Below are 26,758 nucleotides of genomic sequence, written 5' to 3'. Positions count from 1 at the left end.
GGGGGCAGCTGTATCAGATTTTTCATTTCCCCATCTTCCATAACCCAGCACTCTTAGAAACAGTTGGCATGTAGGGCCCATGACCATAACAGTACCTAAATAAGAATAATTTAATTAGTGAGGAAAGTGGCAACTAAGTTGTTAATGTCAGAGAAGGCCACAGTCTTTGTGTGGGGTTACTCTTCAGGAAAGACATTCTCCACTCACAGTGCACCCAGGGTAACAAAAGCACCTAACGCTGGTTCTGGAAGAACAGTGGTAGGATTCACTTCTTGTCTTCAGGTTCCTCACCATGAGGGAGTCAGAAGCAGATGCTCAAAGCACGTTGTACAGAGCTTGACAGCAATCCCTTATCTCCATGGTATATGACCCTTTGTCCTTCCTTTTCTCCTTTGCTTTGTTTCTGTAGAGTCAGTTTCAGCCTGTCTTATGAGTTTTCTACTTTGCACTGTGAAACTTCTAAATCACAGTGATTTGAAACTTTCTAATTTACATCCCCACTAGGTTGCTGAGTACAATCGTTCAATGGCGATAATGCTGATGAGGTTTGTCATGGTGATTATGAAAGGCAGATTTTTAACAGGTTTTTAAAGTATGATTTTAAATGAAAATATGACCAACCTTTTAGCAAAATTAGGTTGTTTTTTTTTTTTAAATCACTGACAGTTTTCCTAGTGTGGTGGTACACGCCTATAATCCCAGCACCTAGTCTAGCTGAAGCAGAATGATTGCTGTGGATTCAAGGCCAGCATGATTGCATGGGGAAAACCTCTCCAAAAACAAACAGAAAGGGTTTTAAGAGAAAACTTTCATTGGTCAAACTAAAGGTATCTTTTCTAACAAAAATATCAATATTGTCTATTTTATTGTGGCTTGTGTCGTTGACAAAGATTCTCAATGTATAGCCCAAGTGTGTCTTTCTCACAATCCTCCTGCTTCAGCTTCCCAAATATTGCTATGAAAGCCACATTTGGAGCACTGGAATGGTTCTGATTTGTGAAGTAATGAATATATCACTGCTTGTTATTTTATTTTGTAATAAAGAACTAAGCCATATATAAAACAGAAAATAATAATTAGGCATAACTGTATTTATTTCCAGGTGATTGTGTTTGTGGATTCCAGTTACAGTGTCTTCCTTATCATCCAGGTCCTCTCTTTTCCTTCCAAGGACAAATGGTTATATCTCCTTATACTGGTTTTGTTAGGCCAGTTATCCATAGGAAGAGAATAAAAGATTCCTCCTACTTAATAACTTCTGAACTCAGTTTTATTTCATAGTTCTTTTTCATATTTCAGAGAGCTCCAGGAAACTTTTCTCTTCCAATAGTTATGAGGCAGATATGATAGAGAATTTTATCTGCCACACTCAATTACGATTATGATGGACACAAGTTCCTTCATCATTCTCTACTCCATCGGGTCGTGCTAACTGTACTAACTTTAAAGTTCTGCTGCTGCTGCTGCTGCTGCTGCTGCTGATGATGATGATAATGATGATGATGATGATGATGAAGATGGAGATGGAGATGATGATGATGATGATGATGATAGGATTCTAGCAACAACAGTAGAACTTACAATAACACTTACTACGCATTGTGTCAAGTATACCAAACACTATCTTCTTAGCCTTATGTTACACAGAATAACTAAGCTGAGGCTCTCCAATGAAAGCTAATATTCAAATATTTGTTTGACATCAAAGCCTATAGTATTTTTGTCAAATATATTGACTTCAACACTTGGCTTTTATTTAATGCTAATGTGACTGGGTTGCTATTTGCATATCATTGCTCAGATACAGGAAAATATTTTAATTTATGTAACTAATCTCATTTTGCTTTGCTGTCTTTATTACTATTGATGGGGTATGAAAAAAATCTCATGTGGCTTTAAAGATTTTGTCTGTCACTTTAGGAATAAAACAGGTTAGAAGAGTGATGTCCTTCGCTCTGTTTCACTGGCTTTCTCCAGTGAGTCTTCCAGCTCCCTTTCCCTTAACCCTGTTGTCGAGCAGTAAGAAGAATGGACATCTCTGGATCACGAGGATGGGTCTGTGCTCAGCATCTGCCTGTCTTTTGCCTTTGCTGCAAATGACATACCCTTGGTCCTTTGTGTGCGTTACCTTTAGCCCACTGTTGTAAGGACTCCACACCTATATCCTCTCTCCTAGCACTTTTCACCTCCAAGCTTTACTCCCAGCAAGGTACAAGGATGATGTACATACCTTCCTGTTTCTCTGTCTTTACAGACCCTCTGCAACAGTCCAAAACCAGAGGAGCTTAGGTAAAAGAAATGCCATACATGAAGTTTGGCAAAGAAAACTGTGTTTACACGTTTTTATAAAATTGCAGATACAATTAGTCTATTGCCATATTCATATCCATATTGACTTCAAAGTTGCAAACTCTAAGAGTTCATAGTCGGAGTCTTCAACCCAATGAGTTTATCAATTTAGCAGTTTAGCTGGCAATGTCCTTAAATAAATCAGTATTTTCCATACTTTGTGCTTCTAAAAGTTATGAGAGAACAAGCTCACTCAGTTCCATATATTAGACCACAAGACCAAATCAAACTCTGTAGGTTTACTTTGACTGATATCACGTGATTTATATGCTATCAGATTGTTACCATAGGAACAAACGCAACTCCACTTGAGCCTTCAGTGAATTCCTAGAGTTCACCATTTAAGTTAGACAGGGCTGTAGAACAGCTGTATTGTAGGCTGGCTGGCTGCATACATGCCAGGAACAAGGTTTACACACTGACTCTTGGCATTTCTGTCTACACAGTGTTTCTTGTGGGATGAGATGCTCTCCAAGAATTTTCCCAGAGCTCTTAGGCATCAAGGCACCTTGCAGGCACAACAGGCATTGTGTTTTCTATTCTGAGTCCTTTTGCATCTAGTGGATTTACTTACAGTGGGGAACAGTCAGAAATCTCACCTGTGCCTTTTCTGCTAACTACAAAGCAAAGCTATTAATGCTGTTGTACCATTAATACCAAATCCTCCCATTTCCCCCACAGCACTCTAGCATTGCTTACTATTGGGTTCCATAATTTTTTAAAGAATTTATTTATTTATTTATTTATTTATTTATTTATTATGTATACAGTCTTCTGCCTGCATACCAGCAGAGAGCACTAGACCTCATTCAAGTTGGTTGTGTTACAATAAATCTTTCCGCCCAAGCCGCCCAAGCCCTACCACCACGTGTGCGGTCTCTACCAGCCACCCAATTTTGCCGGTTGTGTGGATGGAAAAAACAATACATAGACTTCTATTAGGAACAAATCCTGCATGGCCAATGACTAGGATTCTCATCTGCTAGCTCAGTCTTAATTATCATAAATCTATATATTTTATAAGACTTATCTTATAGAGGATGCCTTCTGCTGGCACCCTCTCTTGCCGGTAGATCACATTATTGTGCCACTGGAGGAAGAGCAGAGGGGAAAAAGGGAAACTTCCTGTTTCTCCTTGCTTAAAAATGAGTCTCCTTACTATGTCACTTCCTGCCTGGATCACCACTTCTCTACTACATTTCCAAGAATCCTCTTTGACTCCTAGTTCTGTCTAACTTGCTGTCTCATTGACCAAACAGTATTTTATTTAGCATCCAGTAAGACAAATACATACACAGAAGCACTGTGCCAGGTATAGCAAGAACGAAGATGATCAGTAGTCCGTGAGGTTATTAGATATCTTTATTCAGATAAACACCAGCCAAATGCAAGCCAGAGAGAGCCCAGAAGCAGCAGGCTAGAGAGGCCAGAGAGAGAGCTCCTACGTGTCTGCCGCCCCCTTAAGAACTCTCCACGTGTCATCTTGAACCTCCCCTGACCATGCCCTGACAGGCATAGTCAAGAGCACCTGTACATAGCTCCTAGGAGGCGGGGCTACAGTGTCTCCCTACAGTGGTTATGAGCCACCATGTGGTTGCCAGAAATTGAACTCAGGACCTCTGGAAGAACAGTCAATGCTCTTAACTGCTGAGCCATCTCTCCAGTCCTGGGTTCCATAATTTTATCAAAAGAATTTATTTCTTTAGGGAAAGATCTCATGCCTCTATTCCTAATATCTAGTCTAGTCTAGTCTTTTTGCTGAGAATCCCACAGAAGTGGGACAGAGCTGTATAGGCAAGGATTTCTATCCACATCAGTGCCCAGGACATTTGGGATAGGAACACTGCCCTCTGCTAGTGTCCCATACTTTATATTGGAAGTGGGTGGTCTGCCTGTGTGGGCAGTGCCAATACTGTGTGAATAATGTATTGCTTCTTATATAACTCATATGATGAGATGCAACATTGATGTTGCATAATGAAAAGTGTGCTTATAACACTGTCAGCACGCGCATGCCTGAATTGAAAGTGGCTGACATCTTTTAAAGCCCTCTTTACTATATACTTACAGAATTGTCAAGATGTAGACATTCAGAATCCCAGTATTCCATGGGGAGACACACCTAAAATAATCCAGACAGCACCGCAAACACATCTGATCATACACATTCAGATTTAATTTTTGGGTTTGAGCACAGCTGATGTTAAATTTTAACAAGCAGCGGTACTTTAGATTAATGAGAAATAGTAAATCAGAAATCTCGCAGTTAACAGTTGCACGCTTAACAGTAAGCCTACTGAAGTGTGTGAAGTGTGTTCCTGTCGTCTCCCACAGCTCTCATCACCTTTAACTCTGATCTGTCAGTGACAGGAACTGATGAAAATTATACAACCTCCCCGCCTGTACTAAGCACATGACAGGCCTGTGAGCTTGGCCAGATGCATGGCTGGCTGGGATTTAAAGGCATTCCATAGAATCAACAGTGTGGAAGCTTTTCTGTTCACTATCCAACCAGTGATGACAAATAAAATTTCACTGATATTTTCCCTTTTAAGGCAGTCTTAAAAAAAAAAAAAACAGATAGGTATAACTGTTTTAATAGAAATCTGCAGAAACAAGGAAGAAAATGAGGGGTAGCCCACTTGCCTATCATACAATACTCCTTAGAGTTCCTGAATTTTGTGACGAAAGGACTGTTGTTACGAAGTCATGGCATGTAGTATTCATATAAGGCTGCTGTGTGTAGTAGCAGTAGCTGTGGGAATACCTCAGGCCACACCGTCATCTATTTGGCCAACCCTTATCCGCAAATTTTACTTAGCAGCCCTAGGGTTGTGTCTAATATGATTCATTTCTTTAGTATAAGTGATGTTTTAGTTCCAGAGTACCAGAGGCTGTATATTAAATAGAAAATGAAACAGAACAACTTCTGAATTTTTAATATAGATCATCTAATAAGTAAACAAATGTATACTTTACATTTTATGTTTATGTACCTTACTAGACATTTGGTTGTCCCCTGGGATTCTAAAAAAAAAAAAAAAAAAAAAAAAAAAAAAAAAAAAAAAAAAAAAAGGACTTTCTTGAAAAAAATATTAATTTTCATTAAATTTAAAAATACTGTTGCAATAGTAAAATGATAGCCATAGTGTTAATTTACCCTATAATACCCAATTGGCAAGCTTATTACTGACTTGGGGCTTTGGGGTTATTTAAATCAATTATAATGAATTAAGCCTCTGAAATAGTAATGAAATTCCAAGCTCTTCAAAAATTACCTGAGGCTTTAAATAAAGAACAATATACTTGCACCTTTGCTAATGTCATTTATCATAAATTGTAACTTCTTAATAATTAATGCAATTTCTTTATGGCTAGCTTTACCTGAAACCATTCAATCTGTGACTGCTATAGATTGTCACTGTAGCCTCAGGGCAGAACACTGTGCCTAGCTCAAAGTGGGCTATGTATAGACCCTTCTTGTAGAATCTACAACAGTTGATCTCATAGAAGTTAAGAGAAGAATTGTAGCTGCTGAGAGACTGGGAAGCCTAGGCTAAGGGAAGGCACTGGAGGGTTTAATCATGGACATAACAACATAGCTCCAGGAAAGCAGCCCCGGTGTACTGTGCCACCCACAGTAGGTGACTACAAACAGCAATGACGAACACTTTTCAAATTGTGTGTGTATGAGTGTGTGTGTATGTTTATGCCTGTGTGCCTTGCATGCAGGGCCTGCAGAGGTCAGAAGAGGGCACCAGTTTCCCCTTTTTGGAATGACAGAGGATTCTGAGTAAGAGAAACAGAACCTTGGTATCGGGAAAAACTGTCAATGCTCTTAACCACTAAGCCATCACTCGAACACCCTCCACTTCCTTCATTCCCAAGTTAATGAAGTGATGTTGTCACGATAGGAAATGATGAATGTTTGAGGAGATGGGTTTATCTTCTTTCAATATATTCATATATTGTACAATGTTCACATCATCGCATGGCCTGCCATTGTTACGTATGATTTTTTTCTTAGTTTAAAATAACTAAAATTTTCAAAATACCAAAGAGATCTCATAAACTCTTACGTTCTGGGAGATATATTAAATGATGTTATCAGTAATGAATGGCAAGTTTTACTTGGAGTGATATAGACTAGGACATTTTGAACTATGAAACCATAGATTATAGTTAATCAAAAGCTAATCATTTTGTGGAGTCATAAAACCAAAGCACTCAAAACAGTCCACATCAAAAGCATGACAAATACAACTGTATTCTGCAGCTGTTTGTCCTAAACCTTAAGGCCTTCTATGGATAAGGCAACGTAAGGAATTAGGGAAAAATGTTTTCTTGAATAGTGTCTCATTTGGACTTGCTAGCTGGTGGATGAGCTGTTTAAGCTGTCTTTATCAATTTCTATAAGACAATTAAACAATATTTCAACTACAGCGGCAATTCCAGGATCAGGTGTGGGGTTCAAGCATCCCTCACATGCTGGGGAGTTCCCCAGCTGGTGTTGCTTTATCCACTGAGCGCTTATACTGACTTCCCATTAGAGGAAAATAAGATAGCGTAAAAAGGGAGACGGCTTTGGGTGTCCAACTTTTCTGCTCTAGTCCTGATGTATTATCTCATGAGCCTCCAGCCAAAGATTCATACACCATTCCATTTCCATCTGTAAGCAAAGCCTTGTTGCCACCAGCAGGATGGCATCTCTGCTTACTAAAGTGTAGCAATGCTCTGATGACTCCTCCTGGGCTCTGGCCAAGCTTGTTTTCTACCCCCAATTACTACAGGTGTCTGGCAGCAATGTCTTTATGCCTTATGCTTTATGCTCCATGGACCACTCTCTGAGATTGTGCTGCTATGGTCTGGGATGAAATGGCTCATTCCCAAAATGAGAGAGCTCTACCTCTAGCAGCTATAGGATGCTGGCAAGTCACAGCATCATACACCAGTTCTTTATGATGGCTGTCATTACAAGAGCAGGTATTACCTGGGGTGGGGGCAGAAGGAGGCGGGGGTTCCAGGGAACTGTGCCTTGCCCTTTGCAATATTAGATCCTAATTTAGTCTTAGGTCTCAACAACTAAATTTAGTGTTTTCCCACAGGGCTTTGCTTATGCTTTAACATAACACAAACTAGAGTCACTAGGGAAAAGGAACCTCAACTAAGGGGAAAACCTCCATCAGATTAGCATTTGGACATGTCTGTGGGGAATTGCTTATTAATGGTTGATATGGAAGTTCCAAGTCCACTGAGGGTAGTGCCACCTCTACACAGGTCCTGGGTTGTATAAAATAAGCTAAGCAAACTGTTGAAAGCAAAACAATAAAGTAGCATTTCTCCACGGTATCTGCTTCAGTTCCTGTCCCCGGGTTCCTGCCTCAGCTTCCCTCCATGAAGGACTGTAACCAATAAGTGAAATGAACCCATTCCTCTCCCAGCTGCTTTTGGTCATCAAGTTTATCCCAACAATGGAGAGGTAGCTAGGATACCAACCTTGTGCTCTTGGAGCTGTAGTTCTGCTCTTCTGTGGGGATCCTAAACTCCACATCCAAAAGCAGTGCTGCAGACCTGAGAATGATTGTAAGTTAGCCCCCAAATCTGGAACCCAGCATCCTGACAATCACTGTGCTTTCCTTATACTTAGCAAACCATGTGGCATCTTAAATATTCTGTCTCCTGTTTTGAGCCATGTTGACTGTTGTGAAATGCTCTTGCCATGTAGGTTTCTGAACAATGAGATTCTAAGACTAGGTTCCTCCTCTAAGACTAGAACCTAGTCTTAGAATCTCTGATTTATTCTGCAGTTGACTTAACTTTCCTGGGTAGTTGGCAGCTTTATATGTCATTGATGTCACTGGCCTTTTTAAAAAGGGTTTTTTTCATCATTTAAGTTAGTTTTTAAATAAGAAAATGTGCACAGTAACGTAAGATAAAGAAGCATGCCTTCACTTCTCACCACCGCTTACATTTAAGCAGCTTGTTTTGCTTCTAGCCATTTCTCCTTGTGGCTCCTCTTTCAGAAATGAGCACGATGTCTCCTTGTAGCAATATATCCAGTCATAACTGTATGTCAGGTCACAGCGATTCCCCTTATAAATTTTACAGCTGTACAGAACGCCTCTGCACGCACACGGCATGTTTATTCAACCAGACATCCCCAGTTGGCTCTGTAGATTGAGTCCATGCTTTGCTATAAAATAACAGTGCAATGAATAACTTTCTGCCTTTGCTTTTTTACTGTTGAAGAGGAACTGTCTTACAGGGGAGCTTGCGGAGTTGGGCTGTCTGATTATATGAGCTCTGCTCTCTTCCCATCCACAGAGTTTGGGTGACATTGTGTGTGCCAGTGTTTGAGTGGCTAGTTTCCACAGATTTTTTTTAAGAGTTAAACTTTTGGAATCCAATAGACGTAGAACCATGTTTCAGTATGATATTACTTTGCATGTATCTCATGATGAAGACACTGAACACGTGTAAGCATCATTCCTGTATACTTTAATAAGCTGTTCCTGCGATAATATATTTGAGCCCCTGTCTCGTCACTCCATTCCCAAGGAAAGCTATAGAATTTGATAGAAGAGCATAAAAGCCCTGCTTCAAAAGGGTTCCTGCCCACTATATGCCAGGAAGAAATGCTGCATAGTAGAAGTAGAAGCCAACAAGAATCTGAACAGGCAGGCCTTGCTGGGCTTCTCATCTGTTAACATTAGCCAGACCCCAGTGTCACATTTTTTAGTAGTGCCTATGTAATGAGCGTTTATAAGAACCCAAAGGTAAGGGTTTGGAAAGCAAACATGTAGCAATTCTTGTGAGATGACTTGCCCTAAGAGTGCATGAAGGCCTCTGTCCCTTCTCAAAGGCATCGCCCTCTGCATCTCTGCATTGCATGTCCGGTAAAGTCCTTATAGAATGGGCACATAACTGAGCGACCCCTCAGCAGCCCTGTAATGAACCAGCAAATGTCTTTCTCCATGTTCTTTGAGCCTCCTTACCAATTATCAAACATGGGCAGAGGTCCTTCAAACCCCAGTTTATGAATGCAGGTCAAAAAAAAGGGGGGGGGGTAAAGTAACCCAGGCTTTGTACCTGACATCTAAGGCAGGAGGCGAATTTTGTGCCTGAACCCTGAAGCTTCGAAGTGAGACATTAACTTCTGCGGGATAGAACTTAACTAAAGGCTAGCAAGCCAGTGAGCATCCACCACTTCAGAATTCTTTGCTTTCCCAGTGTGTGTGTGTATGTGTGTGTGTGTGTGTGTGTATCAGGGTTGGGACACACACACAAATCCTGTGTGGCATCTGAGTAGAGTAAGATAAACTAAGTTTGAGGTTTCCATCCAGTTAACTTTTATTTCTTTGATCACTTTTTTTACCTTTATGTACTCAAATTTTTCAAGTTTGAATCATAATAATAAAGTCTTTCTTCATACCCAGGTTATAAAGGAATTGGTCCCTAACACTTAGAGTTTGGAGTTTAATATGATAAACTGACTGAAAATACACTCATTTAAGCGTTATACTTCCATTGGAGCTAATTTTCATAATTTTCTAAGACACTGTCCATTGCATTTGCATTTTAAATTTTGTTAACATAAATTTATGCAAATTATTCTTTGATTATTGCCTGTGTTCTTATGTACAGTTTGTGATTGCTTAATTGTTGTCATTGTTAGTTCACCGTATATGACATACTTCTTTGTGATCTTCAGCTAGTTTGTTTGTGTTGTTTTGCTGATACTTAAAACAAGAAATAGCATTTTATTAACATGACTTTTTCTATTTCCCACAATGTAAATTTTGCCTCTATCATTTGAGTATCCCCCCTTTCATGTACATGTGTATACATATGTGTAACTTACAGGGTCCCATTGCTGTACATTTTATAGCTCTCAAAATTTTGACTGGTAACACATATATTTCCCAGATAAAACATATGCTTGATATATATATGCTTGATAAATATATATATATATATATATATATATATTATATATATTTAAATCTAGCCAATGGGCAAATGCATTGTTTCACATTTGTGCTGAGAACACAAAACACCCTGCACTACACACAGGACAAACTTCATGAGGACAATTCTGCAGATGATTAGCTGGTGATCTCTTTAAGATTTACTAATTTTTTATTTTATGTGTATGAATGTTTTGCCTATGTGTAGGTGTGTACTGGGTAGATACCTGGTACTCACAAAGGTCACAAGAGGGCACCGGATCCCCTAAACTGGAGTCAAGGATGGTGGTGAGCCACTGTATGGGCACTGCAAACTGAACCCATGTCCTCTGGAAGAGTGACAAGGACTCCTAACACTGAGCCATGCCTCCAGCTCCAATGATATGTATGCCTCTTGGAATTAGGAATTAACTTTCATTACTCCTGTTTTTTCCATATATGAGATTTCTTGTAGTCACACATTTCATTGTAACAATTTACAGTTACTGTCTCCATTCTCATTGCTTGTAGAAAATCTTCAACTTCATCTTACCTTTTCTCTTTGTTGCAAGAGTTGTTTTCATTTTTTCAGCTTTTAAGCTGGGTAAAAAGTACCTTTAATTATGATTTTGGTTTTTTAATTAAAACAATCTTTTCTGTTTCAATATCAATCTCGGTTCACTTTGCCTCCCCTCCTCTTGCTTCTCCACCACCCCCCACCCCACCCCCATCTACTCTTCAGAGAGGGTGAGACCTCCCATGGGGAGTCAACCAAGTCTGTCACAACACTTTGAGGCAGGACCAAGACCCTCCCCCCTATATCTGGACTGAGCAAGGTATCCTTCCATGGGAACTGGGCTCCAAAAAGCTAGTTCAGTCTTGTATTACAGAGAAATCCTGGTCCCACTGCCAGTGGCCCCACAGACTGCCCAAGCCACACTACTGTCTCCCACATTCAGAGGGCCTAGTTTGGTTCTATGCAGGTTCCCCAACTGTTCAGTCTGGAAGCAGTGAGCTCTCACTAGGTCAAGTCAGTTGTTTCTGTGAGTTTCCCCATCATGGTCTTGACCCCTTTGCCCCTATTATCGCTCCTCCCTCTCTTCAACTCGACTCTGGGAGCTTGGTGCAGTAGGAGTCATGAATCTCTGCATTTGCCTCCATCAGTTACTAGATGAAGGTTTCAGGAGATCATGTCTATTTCCCCTTCTTTGTGGCATCCATGTATGTCTCTCTTATGATTCTCTTTGTTTCCTGGCTTCTGTGGGGTTGTGGACGGTAGGCTGGTTGTCCTTTGCTGTATGTCTAATATCCACTTATGAATGGTACATACCATGTATGTATTTCTGTGTCTGGGTTGCCTCACTCGGGATAGTTTCTTCTAGTTCCATCCATTTGCCTACAAATTTCAAGATGTCATTGTTTTACTGCTGAGTAATTCTCCATTATGTAAAGGTACCACATTTTCTTTATCCATTCTTTGGTTGAGGGGCATCTAGGTGTTTCTGGCTATTACAAATAATGCTGCTATGAACACTGGTGAGGAATGTCCTTGTGGTGTTAGCATGAATTCTAATTAATATTTTGATATCAATACCTTGTGTTACAGAAAGAGAATGTTGATTGCATTGTTTCTGTTCTGTAGAATTAAAGACTTACTGGAATATAATCTGAAGGAAAATTTGAAGAATGTTCCATGTACACTTGAGAATAATATATATTCCATATTTTTGGAGCATAAAACTAAAAATGGAAAGATGAGAGGGTGGGAAGATGGAAGACACTCAGAATCCCTAAAGTCTGCCATACAACTTTCAAAGATTAGTTGAGTTCTTCTATGTGTAATTTTGTCAATTTTATCTGTCTTTGCTTGAAAGAAAATGGCTTTTTATAAGTGTGTTTCTCATTGTTACCATGGTAGGTTCTATTTTATGATAGTCACTTGTGTTGAGACTTGAATGTATAGATATTGATAACTTGTTTTGACATGAAATGAGACCCTTTTGTGACAAGACAGATCTTTCATGTTTAACATAACAGTCTGTTTTGGGTTTTGTTTGGTTTTTTTTTATTTGTCTGATATGTCTTTGCCCATCCCTTCATTTTTACCATTTCTAAATCCCTTTGTTTAAATGTACATCATTTTTATGGCATGTAGCCATGTTTTCTTTTTGAGTCAATAAGAAATTCTAACAAGAAGAGTAAATGGCTCCTGTCCCTGTTAGTTTCCTGTCGCGTCTATCTCGACCAGCAAGAGAAACACGACCACGACTCTTCTTCAAGCAGTTTATTCAGAAACCTTGTACATCAGCTTCTCCCTCTACCTCACCTTCTTCATGGGCTTCTCTTAGCTTCACTCTCTACTAGCTCAATGCCCCCCCCCCAGGCAAGCCCTCAAAAGCAAGTTCATTACCCAATTAACTCTTGCCACCTGGCGATCCCGGATAGGTCACAGCTGGAGGAGGCACACCAGATCCATTAAGCAATTCCAAATAAGGCTTGTTTACAGCTAAGCTCGGTCTTCCTGGCATCCAGCCAGGCGCCATCTTGGGGCTGTGGCTCCCCACAGTTTCCAGTCTATCCTATTTTGTGATTACTAATCACAAACTGACTATTTCTCTACACCACTTATTTCCTTTATTTTTTTCTTCTGCTTTTGGTTTTCTTTTACAAGCCCTTATCTATCAGGTATCAACTGTTTTGATATGCTGAGACTCCCACCTGTTGCTGAAGCATGAACCAGGGAAGCCATTGGCCACTCATTTTTTTTCTCACTTTTCATTTTTAATTGTATTAGCTCTGTATTGTCTAAACATAAACCATTTATATCATTGTTCTTACAGTCCCTGTAAGGTTAGATCTATAACTAAATTCATGGGATGGTTGCCATTACATTAGTCCTTTCTTTAGGTGATGTTTTGGTTGAAGTAAATTTGTTCAATTAAGTAGATGTCTGGGAAGTAATCTTGAAAACAATAAATTATGAAGCTGAGGGAGATGGTAAGGGCAGGGATAATGAGGAGATTTTGATTTATTACATAAGTTTTAAGTGTCCTGTATTTTCTCTTCATCGCGTGTCCCCATTTTTCATACAGAATTATCTTTGCTTGTCTTGTATATTGATGTCCGACCAATTCTTTTCATCATCTTATTTCTTTCATAATTTGTGTTCTCTTCACTTTTTTGTGTCTCTGTGGTCTTTGTTATACTTCAGTCAAAGGTATTCTATCTTAGGCATTATAGTTTAAACTTTATTTCAGAGATCTTTTAAATGATATTTTGGAGCTAGAAAGACATCTTAGCTGATAAAGGTTAGGCTTACAACCAAACATCAAAAAATAACATTTTGACAAATTCTTCTTCATTATCGATTTCTCCTTCATCTATTTGTGCTCAGAGGTTTTAAACATCTGGTTAAACATCTTATTTTGTATTATCATGTGTTTGTTTCAGAATACCTTAAGGTTTTACCACAATTCATGCTTTTAGTTTTTGTCTTCATGTGAGGGAGAGTAACAAAGTCTCATTGTTTATATCCTTTTGACTCTCAATTCTGGTCTTTTACAAAAATTGTGTGAATAGTATCTGCTATTTTCTGTTTGTTTTCGAATGTCTTTTATTCCTAGACCAGCAGATGGATTATATTTTTCCTCAGGAGTATTCCTTCTTCTGTTTCTTTAGTGAAGTGCAGTTTTCATAGCAGGTTTTTCTGACCTTTCTGTTATCTTTTATTTCAGCAGACAGTTAATTAAAGCCATGTGGTAATATCCCATCCTAAGTCTCCAAGGCCATCAACATCACTTCCCTCCAACACTGCCTTTCAATTCTCGTTTCCAGGATTTCCAAACACCTTTCTTCCAGGTCCCTAGGAGCTGTGATGTGACCCACCAAATCTATCAGTTGTATCTCCCCCACGGGAGGATGGGAACTTATCTCTCGTGACTGATGTTCACCGTCTTCTCATTTTAGTCCACACCAAGTTCCTGACCTGGCTCATCTTTGTAGTATTCTCTCTTTTCTGACACCAAGAGGTTTAGTGGTTTATGTTCCTACCTAAAGATAACTCATAACACAGTAGCTTGCTTTTCCTAATGGTTCAGAAAGCTATTTTAAGTGAATTACACTGACAAATAGAAGGTTGAACTAATATAGATTTAAAGAAAGTAAGAAAGAAGTGGAATTCCAAATTCTGAGCATATATCTACTTTCCAAACATTTCTTTATAGCCAAAAATGTTCCCCAGTGCTTTAAGAACAAAAGAGATACCACTTAGGTTCCTCATTCACCAGTTTTCTTTCTTTCTCTCTTTCTTTTGTTTCAACTCTCTTTTTTAATCTGATTTTCCCTTTTTTATTTAAATTAGAAACAAGCTTATTTTACATCTCAATCCCAATTCCTTCTCCCTCCCCTCCTCCCCTGCCACCCACTGGCCCCCTATCCCATCCATTTTCTGCTCCCCAGGGAGGGTGAAGCCTTCCATGGGGAATCTTTAATGTCTGTCATATCATTTGGAGCAGGGCCTAGACCCTCCTCCGTGTGTCTAGGCTGAGAGAGTATCCCTCTATGTGGAGTGGGCTCCCAAAGTCCATTCGTGCACGAGGGATAAGTACTGATTCACTACCAGAGGCAGGGGTCTGGATCAGTCCTATACTGGTTTCCAAGCTATCAGTCTGGGGTCCATGAGCTCCCTCTTGTTCAGGTCAGCTGTTTCTGTGGGTTTCTCCAGCCTGGTCTTGTCCCCTTTGCTCATCATTACTCCCCCTCTGCAACTGGATTCCAGGAGTTCAGCTCAGTGTTTAGCTGTGAGTGTCTGTTTCTGCTTCCATCAGCTACTGGATGAAGGCTCTAGGATGGCATATAAGGTAGTCATCAATCTTATTATAGAGGAAGGGCATTTAAGGTAGCCTCTCCACTATTGCTTAGATTGTTAGTTGGGGTCAACCTTGTAGATCTCTGGACATTTCCCTAGTGCCAGACTTCTCTTTAAACCTATAATTACCCCCTCTATTATGATATCTCTTTTCTTGCTCTCCTCTCTTCTTCCCCTGACTAGATCTCCCTGTTCCCTCATGTCCTCCTCTCTCCTCCTCTTCTCCCCTTCTCTTTCTCCTAACTCACTCTCCCCTCCCCCACATGCTCCCAATTTGCTCAGGAAATCTTGTCCCTTTCCCCTTCTCCGGGGGACCATGTAGGTCTCTCTTAGGGTCTTCCTTGTTTCCTAGCTTCTCTGGTGGTATGGATTGTAGGCTCTATGTCTAAAATCCATATATGAGTGAGTACATACTGTTTTTGTCTTTTTGTGACTGAGTTACCTCACTCAGAATGGTTTCTTCCATCCATTTGCCTGAGAATTTCAAGATTCCATTGTTTTTATCGGATGAGTAGTACTCCATTGTGTAAATGTACCACATTTTCACCATCCATTCTTTAGTTGAGGGGCATCTAGGTTCTGGCTATTACAAATAATTCTGCTATGAACATGGTTGAACAGATGTCCTTATTGTATGAATGTGCATCTTTTGGGTATATGTCTAAGCGTGGAATTGCTGGATCTTTTAGTAGAATATTGCCATTTTTCTGAGGAACTGCCATACTGATTTTCAAGGTGGTTGTAAGAGTTGGCACTCCCACCAGCAATGGAGGAGTGTTCCACTTTCTCCACATCCTCTCCAGCACAAACTGTTATTGTTGTTTTTATCTTAGCCATTCTAATAGATGTGAGACAGTATCTCAGAGCTGTTTTGATTTGAATTTCCCTGATGGATAAGGATGTTGAGAAATTTCTTAACTGTCTTTCAGACATTTTACATTCCTCTTTTGAGTATTCTCTAGTTAGTTCTGTACCCCATTTTTAACTAGATATTTGGTGTTTTGGTGACTAGCTTCTTGAGTTCTTTGTATATTTTGGAAATCAGTCCTCTGTCAGATGTAGGGCTGGAGAATATCTTTTCCCATTCTATGAGCTGTCATTTTGTATTACTGACCATGTCCTTAGCCTTACAGAAGCTTCTCAGTTTCAGGAACTCCCATTTATTAATTGTCGAATCTCAGTGTCTGTGATACTGGTGGTATGTTCAGGAATGGGTCTCCTGTGCCAATTCTTTTGAGAGTACCACCTTCTTTCTCTTCTAAGAAGTTTAGTGTGGCTGAGTTTATGTTGAGGACTTTGATCCATTTGGACTTAAATTTTGTGTATGGCAATATGTATGGATCTATCTGTAGTCTTCGACATGACAGCATCCATTTATGCCAGCACCATTTGTTGAAGATGCTTTCTTTTTTCTATTGTATAATTTTAGCTTCTTTGTCAAAAAGCAGGTCTTATTAGGTGTGTGTGTTACTATCAGGGTTTTCAATTTGATTCCATTAGTCTACCTGTCTATTTTTGTGCCAATACCAAGCTGTTTTCAGGATTATAGCTCTATAATAGAGCTTAAGTCAGGGATGGTGATGCCTCTGGAAGTTCCTTTATTGTACAGGGTTGTTTTGGCTATCCTGGGTTTTTTTCCACACAAAGTTGGGAATTGTTCTTTCAAGATCTGTGAAGAACTGTGCTTGGATTTTGATGGGGATTGCATTGAATCTGTAGATTGTTTTTGGCAAGATTGCCATTTTTACTCTGTTGATCCTACCTATCCAAGGGCATGTGAGACCTTTCTACTTTCTGGTATCTTCTTTAATTTATTTCTTTAAAGACTCAAAGTTCATTCTATATGGGTCTTTCACTTCTTTGGTTAGTGTTACCTCAAGGTATCTTATGTTGTTTGTGGCAATTGTAAAGGGTGATGTTTCTCTGATTTCTTTCTTAGCCCATTTATCTTCTGTATATAGTAGGGCAACTGATTTTTTGAGTTAATCTTGTATCCTGCCACTTTGCTGAAAGTGTTTATCAGCTATAGGAGTTCCCTGGTAGAGGTTTTCAGGTCACTTATGTAAACTATCATATCATCGGCAAATAGTTAAAGTTTGACTCCTTCTTTTCCGATTTGATTCCCCGTGATCTCTTTTTGTTGTCTTATTGATATAGCTAGAACTTCAAGGACAATATTGAAGAGTTATGGAGAGATTGGACAGCCTTGTCTTGTTCCTGATTTTAGAGGAATCACTTTGAGTTTCTCTCCATTTAGTTTGATGTTGGCTGTTGGTTTGCTGTATATTGCTTTTATTATGTTCAGGTATGTTCCTGTTATCCCTGATCTCTCCAAGACCCTTATCATGAAGCGGTGTTGGATTTTGTCATAGGTCTTTTCAGCATCTAGTGAGATGATCATGTGATTTTTCTTTTTCAATTTGTTTATATAGTGGATTACACTGGTGGATTTTTGTATGTTGAACCATCTCTGCATCCCTGGGATGAAGCCTAATTGATCATGGTGGATGATTTCTCTGATGTGTTCTTGGATTCTATTTGCCAATATTTTATTGAGTATTTTTGCATCAATATTCATGAGGGATATTGTTCTGTAGTTCTCTTTCTTAGTTGTATCTTTGTGTGGCTTGGGTACCAAGGTTATTGAAGACTCATAAAAAGAGTTTGACAATGACCCTTCTGCTTCTATTGGGTGGAATACTTTGAGGAGAATTGGTATTAGCTGTTCTCTTGCCAGCTTTCTAATGAGGCCTGCAAACTTAAACCAAATATGGCCACATCTAAATCTTAACCAAACAGAATCTTTTTTTTTGTACTACATTTTCCTGCTGCCATTTATTGTCACCATCTCGGGAATGTCTGTCACACTTGCTAGCATCACAAAATTGCACAGCTGTATTTGATAGCGTTTTTTGCCAGCTAGAAAAGAGTAAGTACCCAAAAGTATTACTGCATACGTAACTGCTAATACACTAATACCTGCCAAGGAAATTATGCATGTTTCTGTTCAGATTTGATAAAATATGCTAAGAAACTAATTTATAGTCAGATGTCACTTAGCAGTAGGGTTTATTCTGGTATGTGAGCTCCTAAGGAACTTTATCATTATCCCCTTCACAAAGTGTACTGAAAAAAGCAAAAGTGAACATCCCTACAATTTCGTGATGTAATGCTATGGGGTCACCACCACACACATGTGGCCCAGCACTAAGCAAACTATTGTTATTTAGAACTTCCTGTGTCAGTGTGTTGATTATCAGCAACAAATTCACAGTTAACCATGGTCAGTATTTTTGAAGATCATTGGTAAACTGTGGTAATTAAATACTCATATTAATCTATATGATAACACAAATTACATATTACCACAATAAAACATGGTCCAGGTAGCTCTTGTTTATTAACTTTAAAATAGTCCTTGCCCTACACTACAGCTCCTTATGGTGACTGCCAGCTGTGTTCCCATTGTAACACCCATGATGCTGCCCCTTTATATAGGACTGTCAGAGTACAAGGCAACATACCACAACGGAAAGGGACAATATTCTTTATTTTTGCCATTAGGATCTTTAATTTCAACTAAGTTGTTTGTTTTCCAGGTTGAATGGAATAAAGGTCTAAAAGTTTCTTTTTCTTGCAATTTCTATGTTGGGACATTAGTGTACAGTTAGCTTATCATCAGTGAATAAACTTTGTTACAAAAAAAGAAAATGGGGGATTAAAACTCAAATCAAAGCCAGTTTGCTTCAAGGATGTCATGTCTAGAGATGGTTCATGTGACAGTGGATGGCTCTACACCCATGCACACACATTAATTTTCAAACAATAAATAATTGATTTTTTAAATTCACAGTGAGAATTTCTAAGACTTCTAGCTATGACTTCTACATGAGTTTTCCAGGAAGGTGGCATTGTATTTTCTAAACTTGCATACTCAAAAATGTAAAATACTAAAGGCAGAGTCATTAACAGAAGCATTGCCTATATGTCATATGATTCAACTCAAAGAATCCCAAATTTGTCTTTCTTACTATAATATTTTACCTCTAAAATACAACCTAACAGGAGCTACAGTTTGAAGAAACAATAGAAAGGAAAAGAAACTAATCAACTAAAACATTATAGGGTTGAAGGAGGTGTCCCTCATTCTGATCCCTAGTCTAGTCTCCAATATCTTATTTCCAATCTACCTGCCTTCTTGTCTTTAGAGGAGGCGTTAGGCTGCCAACTATAGTGGACTTCGACATACCTTACATGAATTATCATAGCCCACCCATACCAAATCTGCCCCACAGGAAAGTCTCAACTGCCAGTCTAGATTGTGTACTCCTGGTTTTAAGCCTGTATCTTCTACAAAGCAGCAAAATTAACACAATGATGTTATATTTAGTATTTTTATTTTCTTTTTTTTATTTTTTGAGACAGGGTTTCTCTGTGTAGCTTTGGAGCCTATCCTGGCACTCGCTCTGGAGACCAGGCTGGCCTTGAACTCACAGAGATCCACCTGCCTCTGCCTCCCGAGTGCTGGGATTAAAGGTGTGCACCACCAACGCCCAGCTATATTTAGCATTTTTCTAGTAAAGGAGAGCATGGGACAATACAATTTTTAAAAGATGAAATCACAATATTGATTCACATTCTTCAAATTACTTGTTGAAAAAGCACAATACACAAAAAGAGCATAAATTTCAACAACGCATAGCCTAATTTTATCTAAAAATCTAATGCCAGGCATGGACCTATGGGCTCAGTTGTAGATGTTTTACCTAGCATGTGCAGAGTCCTAGATTTCACCCCAAGTACTGGAGAAAATCTGATGTTGTCCAAATATATCCCATGTTTTAAGCAACTGATAGCACATTGCTAAGTAGACATCATCTAGTCAGTAGTGAGCATAAATGAAATAGCTTTACCCAATATTTTCCTTTGGTCAATACTTTAGATTTCAAAAAAAAAAGATAGAAAAGAACACATTTGCTAAGAAAACTGGGTCAAGGGTTAGGTTAATGTGGAAGGAGAATCAACTGAAACAAACTTTTCTTAGAAATGCTAGAATGATAATTAATGCAAACTTTCAAAAACTAAAATGAAAATGGTGTATAGTTTCTTCCCCGTTCCCCTAATGCCATCTTTACAAGTACAGTCCCTGAAACCATAAAATAACAGGCATACTATTAAACTAATCTAAAAGCTTCATTTGAGTCTTGTCAATTGTCCTTTTTCTGGTCCAAGAGCCAATCCTATTACAAAATTCATTTTTTAACTATGTCCTTATGATCTTCCACTCTGAACAGTGCCTCCCACATGCCTTTGAACAATACTGGCCTGTTGCTTTGTAAAGTATCTCTCTATTTGCTAGTACATGTTTTATTCTTATGATCAAAATGAAGTTATTCAATTCAGGGAAAAAAGTTACAAGGCAAAATTTTGTCCTCCTTAGTGTGCAGTATCAAAATATTGACTGAAGAGTCAGAACAAATCATTTGGATCTGTTTTGAACAAAATAAGATAGATGAATAACTTCTTTAGGAACATGAAATACTGATTCAGAAAGAGACCAAAGTTGCAATAGCCATACTTAAGACACAAAGCCACCTGGAGCTCGGTAGGTGGTGGCCAAACTAAGACATAACCCAAGATGAACGAGCAGAAACAGCAGTCAGACATGAGACAATAGGAAGATATGCAGACTGAACGAAGTTCAACCAAACAGAGATAGGTACATGTAGAATGCACTTCAGAAGAACATGGTGCAAGACAGACAAAGAGGATATTTTCTAAGAAACCCTGAAATATGTTCTACACAGCTAATAGGTGTATCTCATTTCCATAAGGTAGGCCATCTTTGAAATGTCTGTAAATATTCCTTTTGTAACTCAGAAGCTGTTTTTTATGCTCTAACATGGATGTTTCTGCAAATAAAATGGACCTAAAACATTAAACAAAGTGGGAAACTGCAACTTGGTTTGCAGTTTGCAGTTTGCAAAACTGCAATTGAGGGGGTGGGGGCTGGAGGGCAGCAGAGAGAGATTGAACATGAAGTTGAATATAGAGAGGTGGGAAGGTCTGGAAGGAGTTGGGGGAGGGAATCATGTTCAAAACATATTGTGTGAAAAATTAAATAAATTCATAAAACATCTATTGGTGATGCGGGGGGAATCTCCAATGTAATAAAATAATGAAAGAAAAGCAGAGAAGAGAAGAGAAGAGAAGAGAAGAGAAGAGAAGAGAAGAGAAGAGAAGAGAAGAGAAGAGAGAAGAAAAGAAAAGAAAAGAAAAGAAAAAAGGGTGACTGGTAGTTGATAACTAACTGCAGATTAACTTGGACAAACATACAAACTTTGCAGGGTTGAATATCTAATCACCAAGTTTGCATCATGATTCTTTGGCCTGAAGAAAATCTCAATTAAAACAGTTCTTAATTCTGCATTAACCTTGCTGACCTCAAGTGTTTGTTTTTCCGCTTTGTGTAGTCTGTGCTATTTTGTCAATGTGACCTTAATCATCTCCAGATTTGCCAGGTGCTTTTGAATGCAGTGTTCTAAATGGTTCAGGGCCCAAGATCTCCAAGGTGCATGCTTTCCTGGTTGGGTAAACAGTACTAGATTAGAAATGCCTTTTCTGATTTGTTAGCTTAATTGGGGGAGACATAATTAGTTTTTGAAAGCCAGTTCAACTTTAAATACCTTCTTTTTTACAATGGAAGGTAATTCTTAACTTTCCATCATCTAGATGTGTGTTCCTTAGTCTGGAATCTTGATTTTGCTTATTTTCACCTGTGACTAGTGTGATTGTTCATTAGCATCCTAGCTCAGATCATTCTTGCCCTTTCAAAAACAAAAGTTCAAAAACAAACCTTTTGAAAAACCTAAGATTTCTGCTGTGCTGTTGCACAGTAGAGAGACCATGGTTGACAATCCTTTACCCAGTATTTTTTAATTTAAATTAGAAACAATCTTATTTTACATATCAATCCTGGTTCCCTTTCCCTCCCATCTTCCCACGCCCCTCATTGATCCCTCCCTTCCCACTTCCCTTCCACTCCCCAGGGATATTCTTCTACTTTAGTTGCTTGTAAAAGGCACTTGGCAGGTATTGTCAAATGAAGAATTTTTAATAGCCAAAGTCTCCATTAGCTTAAGATATTTGATGAAAAACAAGTGTATAGTTAAGATATATATTCCCTTTTCATATGGGTCACATTTGGCTACAAAATTGTCATGCCTTGACTTTATACTCTACTTGATATGTCTTAAAACAGAAACAATTCTATAATATCTCTTAAAGTTTGGAGTGAGAAATCTTGAATCTATAATTAATTTAACGGTACAATCATCATTCATATGTTCCCAATGAGACTATAAATTTGCGCTCCTGTAAATGGGAAGATGGCAGACTAGCAACATTTATCGAAAACCAAAAGAAGTACTGGCCAGTTGGCTTTGGATAACCACTTTGAGGACTCTGCCCTGGGAAAGACTATTTCTCCTGCTTTCGGTATTCCTTAGTTTCCTGTAGCTCCTTGTCTAGGGTTGGTGGCCCATGAGACTCTCCTTGCCATGTTAGCATGTCTTTTGCTGTCGTTCTTGTTAACATCTTGTTTGTTGTTGAAGTCATGTTGTTGAGACTTCATGAGTGTAGCTTTCCAGATATTTCTAGAGGACACAATATTACAATATCTAGTTTTCTGGCTCTTACAATTTTTCTGACCCGTTTTCTGCAATATTTTCTGAGCCTCAGGTGCAGGAGTTGTACACGTTATCTATGCAACAACAGTGTCAAAAGGGGGCCAGAGGCAACGAATTTGAAAGAGGAAGGATGCTATATGTGAGAGGTTTGGGAGGGGAGAAGGGATAACAGAAATGATGGCATTATTTTCATTTCAAAAAATAAAATAAAGACAAAATATCACATATCCTTTAATTGAAAATTCTACCCCCAAGAACTTATCATTAATAATATATTCAATAGAAAAATAATAAAAGGTTTATTTTGTAGTGTGTCCTGCACAGATGGTGCATATTATAGAAAGTTCACCATAGTCAATAGAAAAGACTGTAAACTTGTATGGACCCTAGCTATGTCCAGACTACTATTTGGTGATATTTAAAGTGGTATCACACAGTAATGTTCATACCACTGATACCTTGTCAAGTAAAATATCAAGCTATATAATAACATGCACTGTAATTTAAAACTAGCCCATAAACACAGAAAGGAATTTGAAATATAGTCACCAAATTATAAAATATTCACAGTGGTTATTTCTGTACGGCAGGGTTGCCAGTAATTCAATTTTTTTACCAATAATTTTGCTTTGTTCCTAGCAATATATGTTACCACAACAATACTGTTTAATGTCTCTTAATCCACTATATAGGCATACAAATACATAAATTAGCTCTCAAGTTACATATATAGAATTAATGTTTAGCAAGGAAAATTAAATGTTCTGTCAACTTGTCAGACATCCTTAAGAAGCCTCGGTGCGTGTGGAAATTAGTGTTAGACAGTCAAGCCTTTGTTTTAAACAGCATGTTTTTGCCAATAGCAAGGATTATAAGGTTATTGATATTCTCAGTGTGGTTGTACTAAAATTGAGCTTAGAGAATCAGAAATGTTCTCAAGGAAAGTACACTGGAAATTTTAAACTTTTTTTTTTTTTTTTTTTAAAAAAGCTGTATCCAGCAAGTGTCCTGGCAGTATCCAAATTCTGTCCCACATGGCGGTAATGACACAACACACTGCTAACTATCTCAGTCATTTGAGAATGTGTAACATCTTTGTTACAGTCATCACAAACAATTTGCCATCCTAAGAAAGGTATTTTGAAAATATGGTCTTTACCCCAAAATGCTCATTTCACAACACAAATAAATAAGAGAGAGGCAGGCATACACTCTGAGGACAGTGGTTTGCCTTCTGAATTGCACTAGATGGTGGTAATATGATGAGGTTCTAGCCTACTACTTGGCAGGAACAAACAGCCAAACCCCGCAGCAGGAAATCCACAGGAAAGGGAGATTTGGTTTCAACTGCCAGTTTTTATTAAGTCAGTGCTGCATATAGCTCCCACAATGTGTCTGAAATTTGGGTAAACCCTGGTGGTTTTATTTATTTTATTCTGCTTGGAAGACCATTTCTTTAATCTACGAACAATTAAATTATATTACTTTCTATTAGAAAATTGTGGTATCTATTCTTTATTTACTGAAAGAAATACCTTTTTATTTTTCAGAGCTTCCGTATGGCTGGGAAAAAATCGATGATCCCATATACGGCACTTACTATGTTGAGTAAGTCTCTAAGTGTGATATTAACTTGTTACTAATATGTTGTGAAATTGTGCTAGCATTTCATTTATTGAGCATGCATGGCTAACAATTCTCTTTCATCTAACTCTGAGATGTCTGCAAAGACTCCAGTGGTATGGCTAGCTATTTCTTGATTCTGCACCTGGCTGATGTGTCATTCCTGATTCTGAAGTATTGTGTTCTCCACTGTCCTCAGAATGAGTGATTGTCAAAGGTGCTTAAGTGAGTGCCTTTCATTTTGAAACCCAGTGTTGGGAGCTGGCTGCTTGTGCAAAGTGATGTTCTATTATACCAGATTTCAAATTAACTGAATCAGGATGCCTTCCCATGAAAGGAAAAGACAAAATTTTGGTGCTTTCTCATTTGTAGGACTCTGAAGTACAACGACAGTGCTATTGCAGCACACTGGACTTTCTTTCACGTTACATATTGTTTGTTGTATAGCATCAACGTGTCTAACCATAGTGTGAATTGTCTCCATCTATGTACTGTTTACTCAGACTAGAGAATCTATTCGTGACTAACTTGCTACACACATAATTTTTCCTTAAGAAAATAGAATGATATTCACAATTCTCTAAAATTAATTGTGATTTGCTTTCCATCCCTTTCTCTTCTGATAAAGAATGTCTAACTCTTATCCATTGTGTGGTGCTCCTAACATTGTTTGAGTGAATCGCAAAGCCCATATACAATACTACCCAAGGAGTCCAGTGCTTGCAAAGCCAAAGACTTTCACACTGTTTATCAAGATTGAACTCATTTTCTTCTCATCATAATCCATGTACAATAATAATCAGGATGGCCAGGGGTCGTATATTAATGGCTTTCTTACCAAACTGCTTTGTGATAGCATTCATTCAGTTACTGGCTTTTGTTATGTGTCAAGCCCTTCTTTGTGCTGCAGATGTTCAGATGAGACTTGCTCATCTGAACCCCACTGCTCCTGAGTCTTTCCTGCATGAGCATTTGTCTCAATTACTTTGACCCCCGCACTCCATGTTCATCTGGAGAAGCCCCAAGTTTGGCTCCACAGTTCATCATTTCCATATTCATGGTCAAGGTGAATTCAGCTCATTTATTATAAGCACTCTTCTAACATAGAGTTTACCCTCTAATGTGTGGGCACTCAATCAATATAAAAAGTAAGATAAATACATAGAGTTATGCTTGATTGCAAAGAAGAGAGAGTGGCTGAAAGGCAAGGGAGAATATCATTTGTAAATACTTGCATGCTCTCCAAGCCCTATTAAACTGAAAATGGGGAAAATACTTGTTTGAACAGTAATAAAACTTTATCCGTAATAAATTTAACAGCATAGTAAGTATAGTAAGTTCTAGCTTGAATGCTTGATTGTATTTGTTTGCCATGCTCAAGATCACGTCTACTACTGAGTACTACACTCAACCTTTCTAGATTGTCTTCACTCAATGAGGCCACACATGCCTCAGTGTAGGGCATCTGCAGATCAAAGTGCTTCCATGTGATGACACAGGGCTGAGATGTATGACATGCCATGTCTCTTGTTGAGTATATGAATAAAATCCTCTCCTCAGTGCCAGTGTTGTCAAGCTCCATAAAGATCCAGGTAACAAATATTTGGGGATTCTCACAGCCTCACCTTTTCTAGTGTACAAGCAACCACTGGTATCAGTTTCATTGTGAGGGGCTCTACCACAAAGTGTCATTTACAAAGGCAAGAACACAGGCCAGGTCTGATGTGCAAGTCCTACCTTGCTGACCCCTGCCTTCTTCTAACTGTTTAGATTATTATTTTTATTATTCATTTGTGTCTTCATGTGCTTTGAAACTAATTTCCAATGTGCAGACAGCCTCTGTCCTAATCATTTATCAGAATAAGATAAGCACCTACATATCAGAAAGCTATTTCTACTTATCTGATCCTCACATGAAGGCCTGCAGAGGGTAGACTCTAACAGTCAACTGCTGCTGATCCTCATGTGAAGGCCTACAGAGGGTAGACTCTAATAGTCAGCCATTGACTTGGACATAGGCTATATCCCTAAAAACGAACCCTTTGTTAACTTTTTACTTTGAATTACTTTTTTCATTTGTATATTTTTAATTAAGTCATACTCTTCTATTTCTCCACTTCATTTTCCATTTATCACAGCCATGTTTGAAAAAAAAAAAAAAACTCTTCAGAGTCCAATCATGCGTGCCCAATTAGATCGAAAAATGAGTCTGATAGTTCTAGGTTTCAAGTGATTATAAGGTCACATACACAAGCCACAGTAAGTCAAAGTAACTGAACTTTCCT

The 26,758-nt window shown here is 38.5% G+C and overlaps 1 protein-coding gene across 1 annotated transcript in view; it reads left to right on the top strand.

The window, feature by feature from the left end:
• The window catches only part of Magi2 (membrane associated guanylate kinase, WW and PDZ domain containing 2), a 1,367,305-nt gene that overhangs the window by 1,026,227 nt on the left and 314,320 nt on the right, over positions 1 to 26,758 (top strand). Inside the window, 1 exon segment of the mRNA XM_027393460.2 lies at positions 24,401 to 24,458. Coding sequence (XP_027249261.1) covers positions 24,401 to 24,458 — 58 coding nt within the window.

Source organism: Cricetulus griseus, assembly GCF_003668045.3.
Source record: "Cricetulus griseus strain 17A/GY chromosome 1 unlocalized genomic scaffold, alternate assembly CriGri-PICRH-1.0 chr1_0, whole genome shotgun sequence".
Taxonomy (NCBI): domain Eukaryota; kingdom Metazoa; phylum Chordata; class Mammalia; order Rodentia; family Cricetidae; genus Cricetulus; species Cricetulus griseus.
Note: the sequence above shows the minus strand (reverse complement) of the source record. Positions and strands in the feature narration are given on the sequence as shown.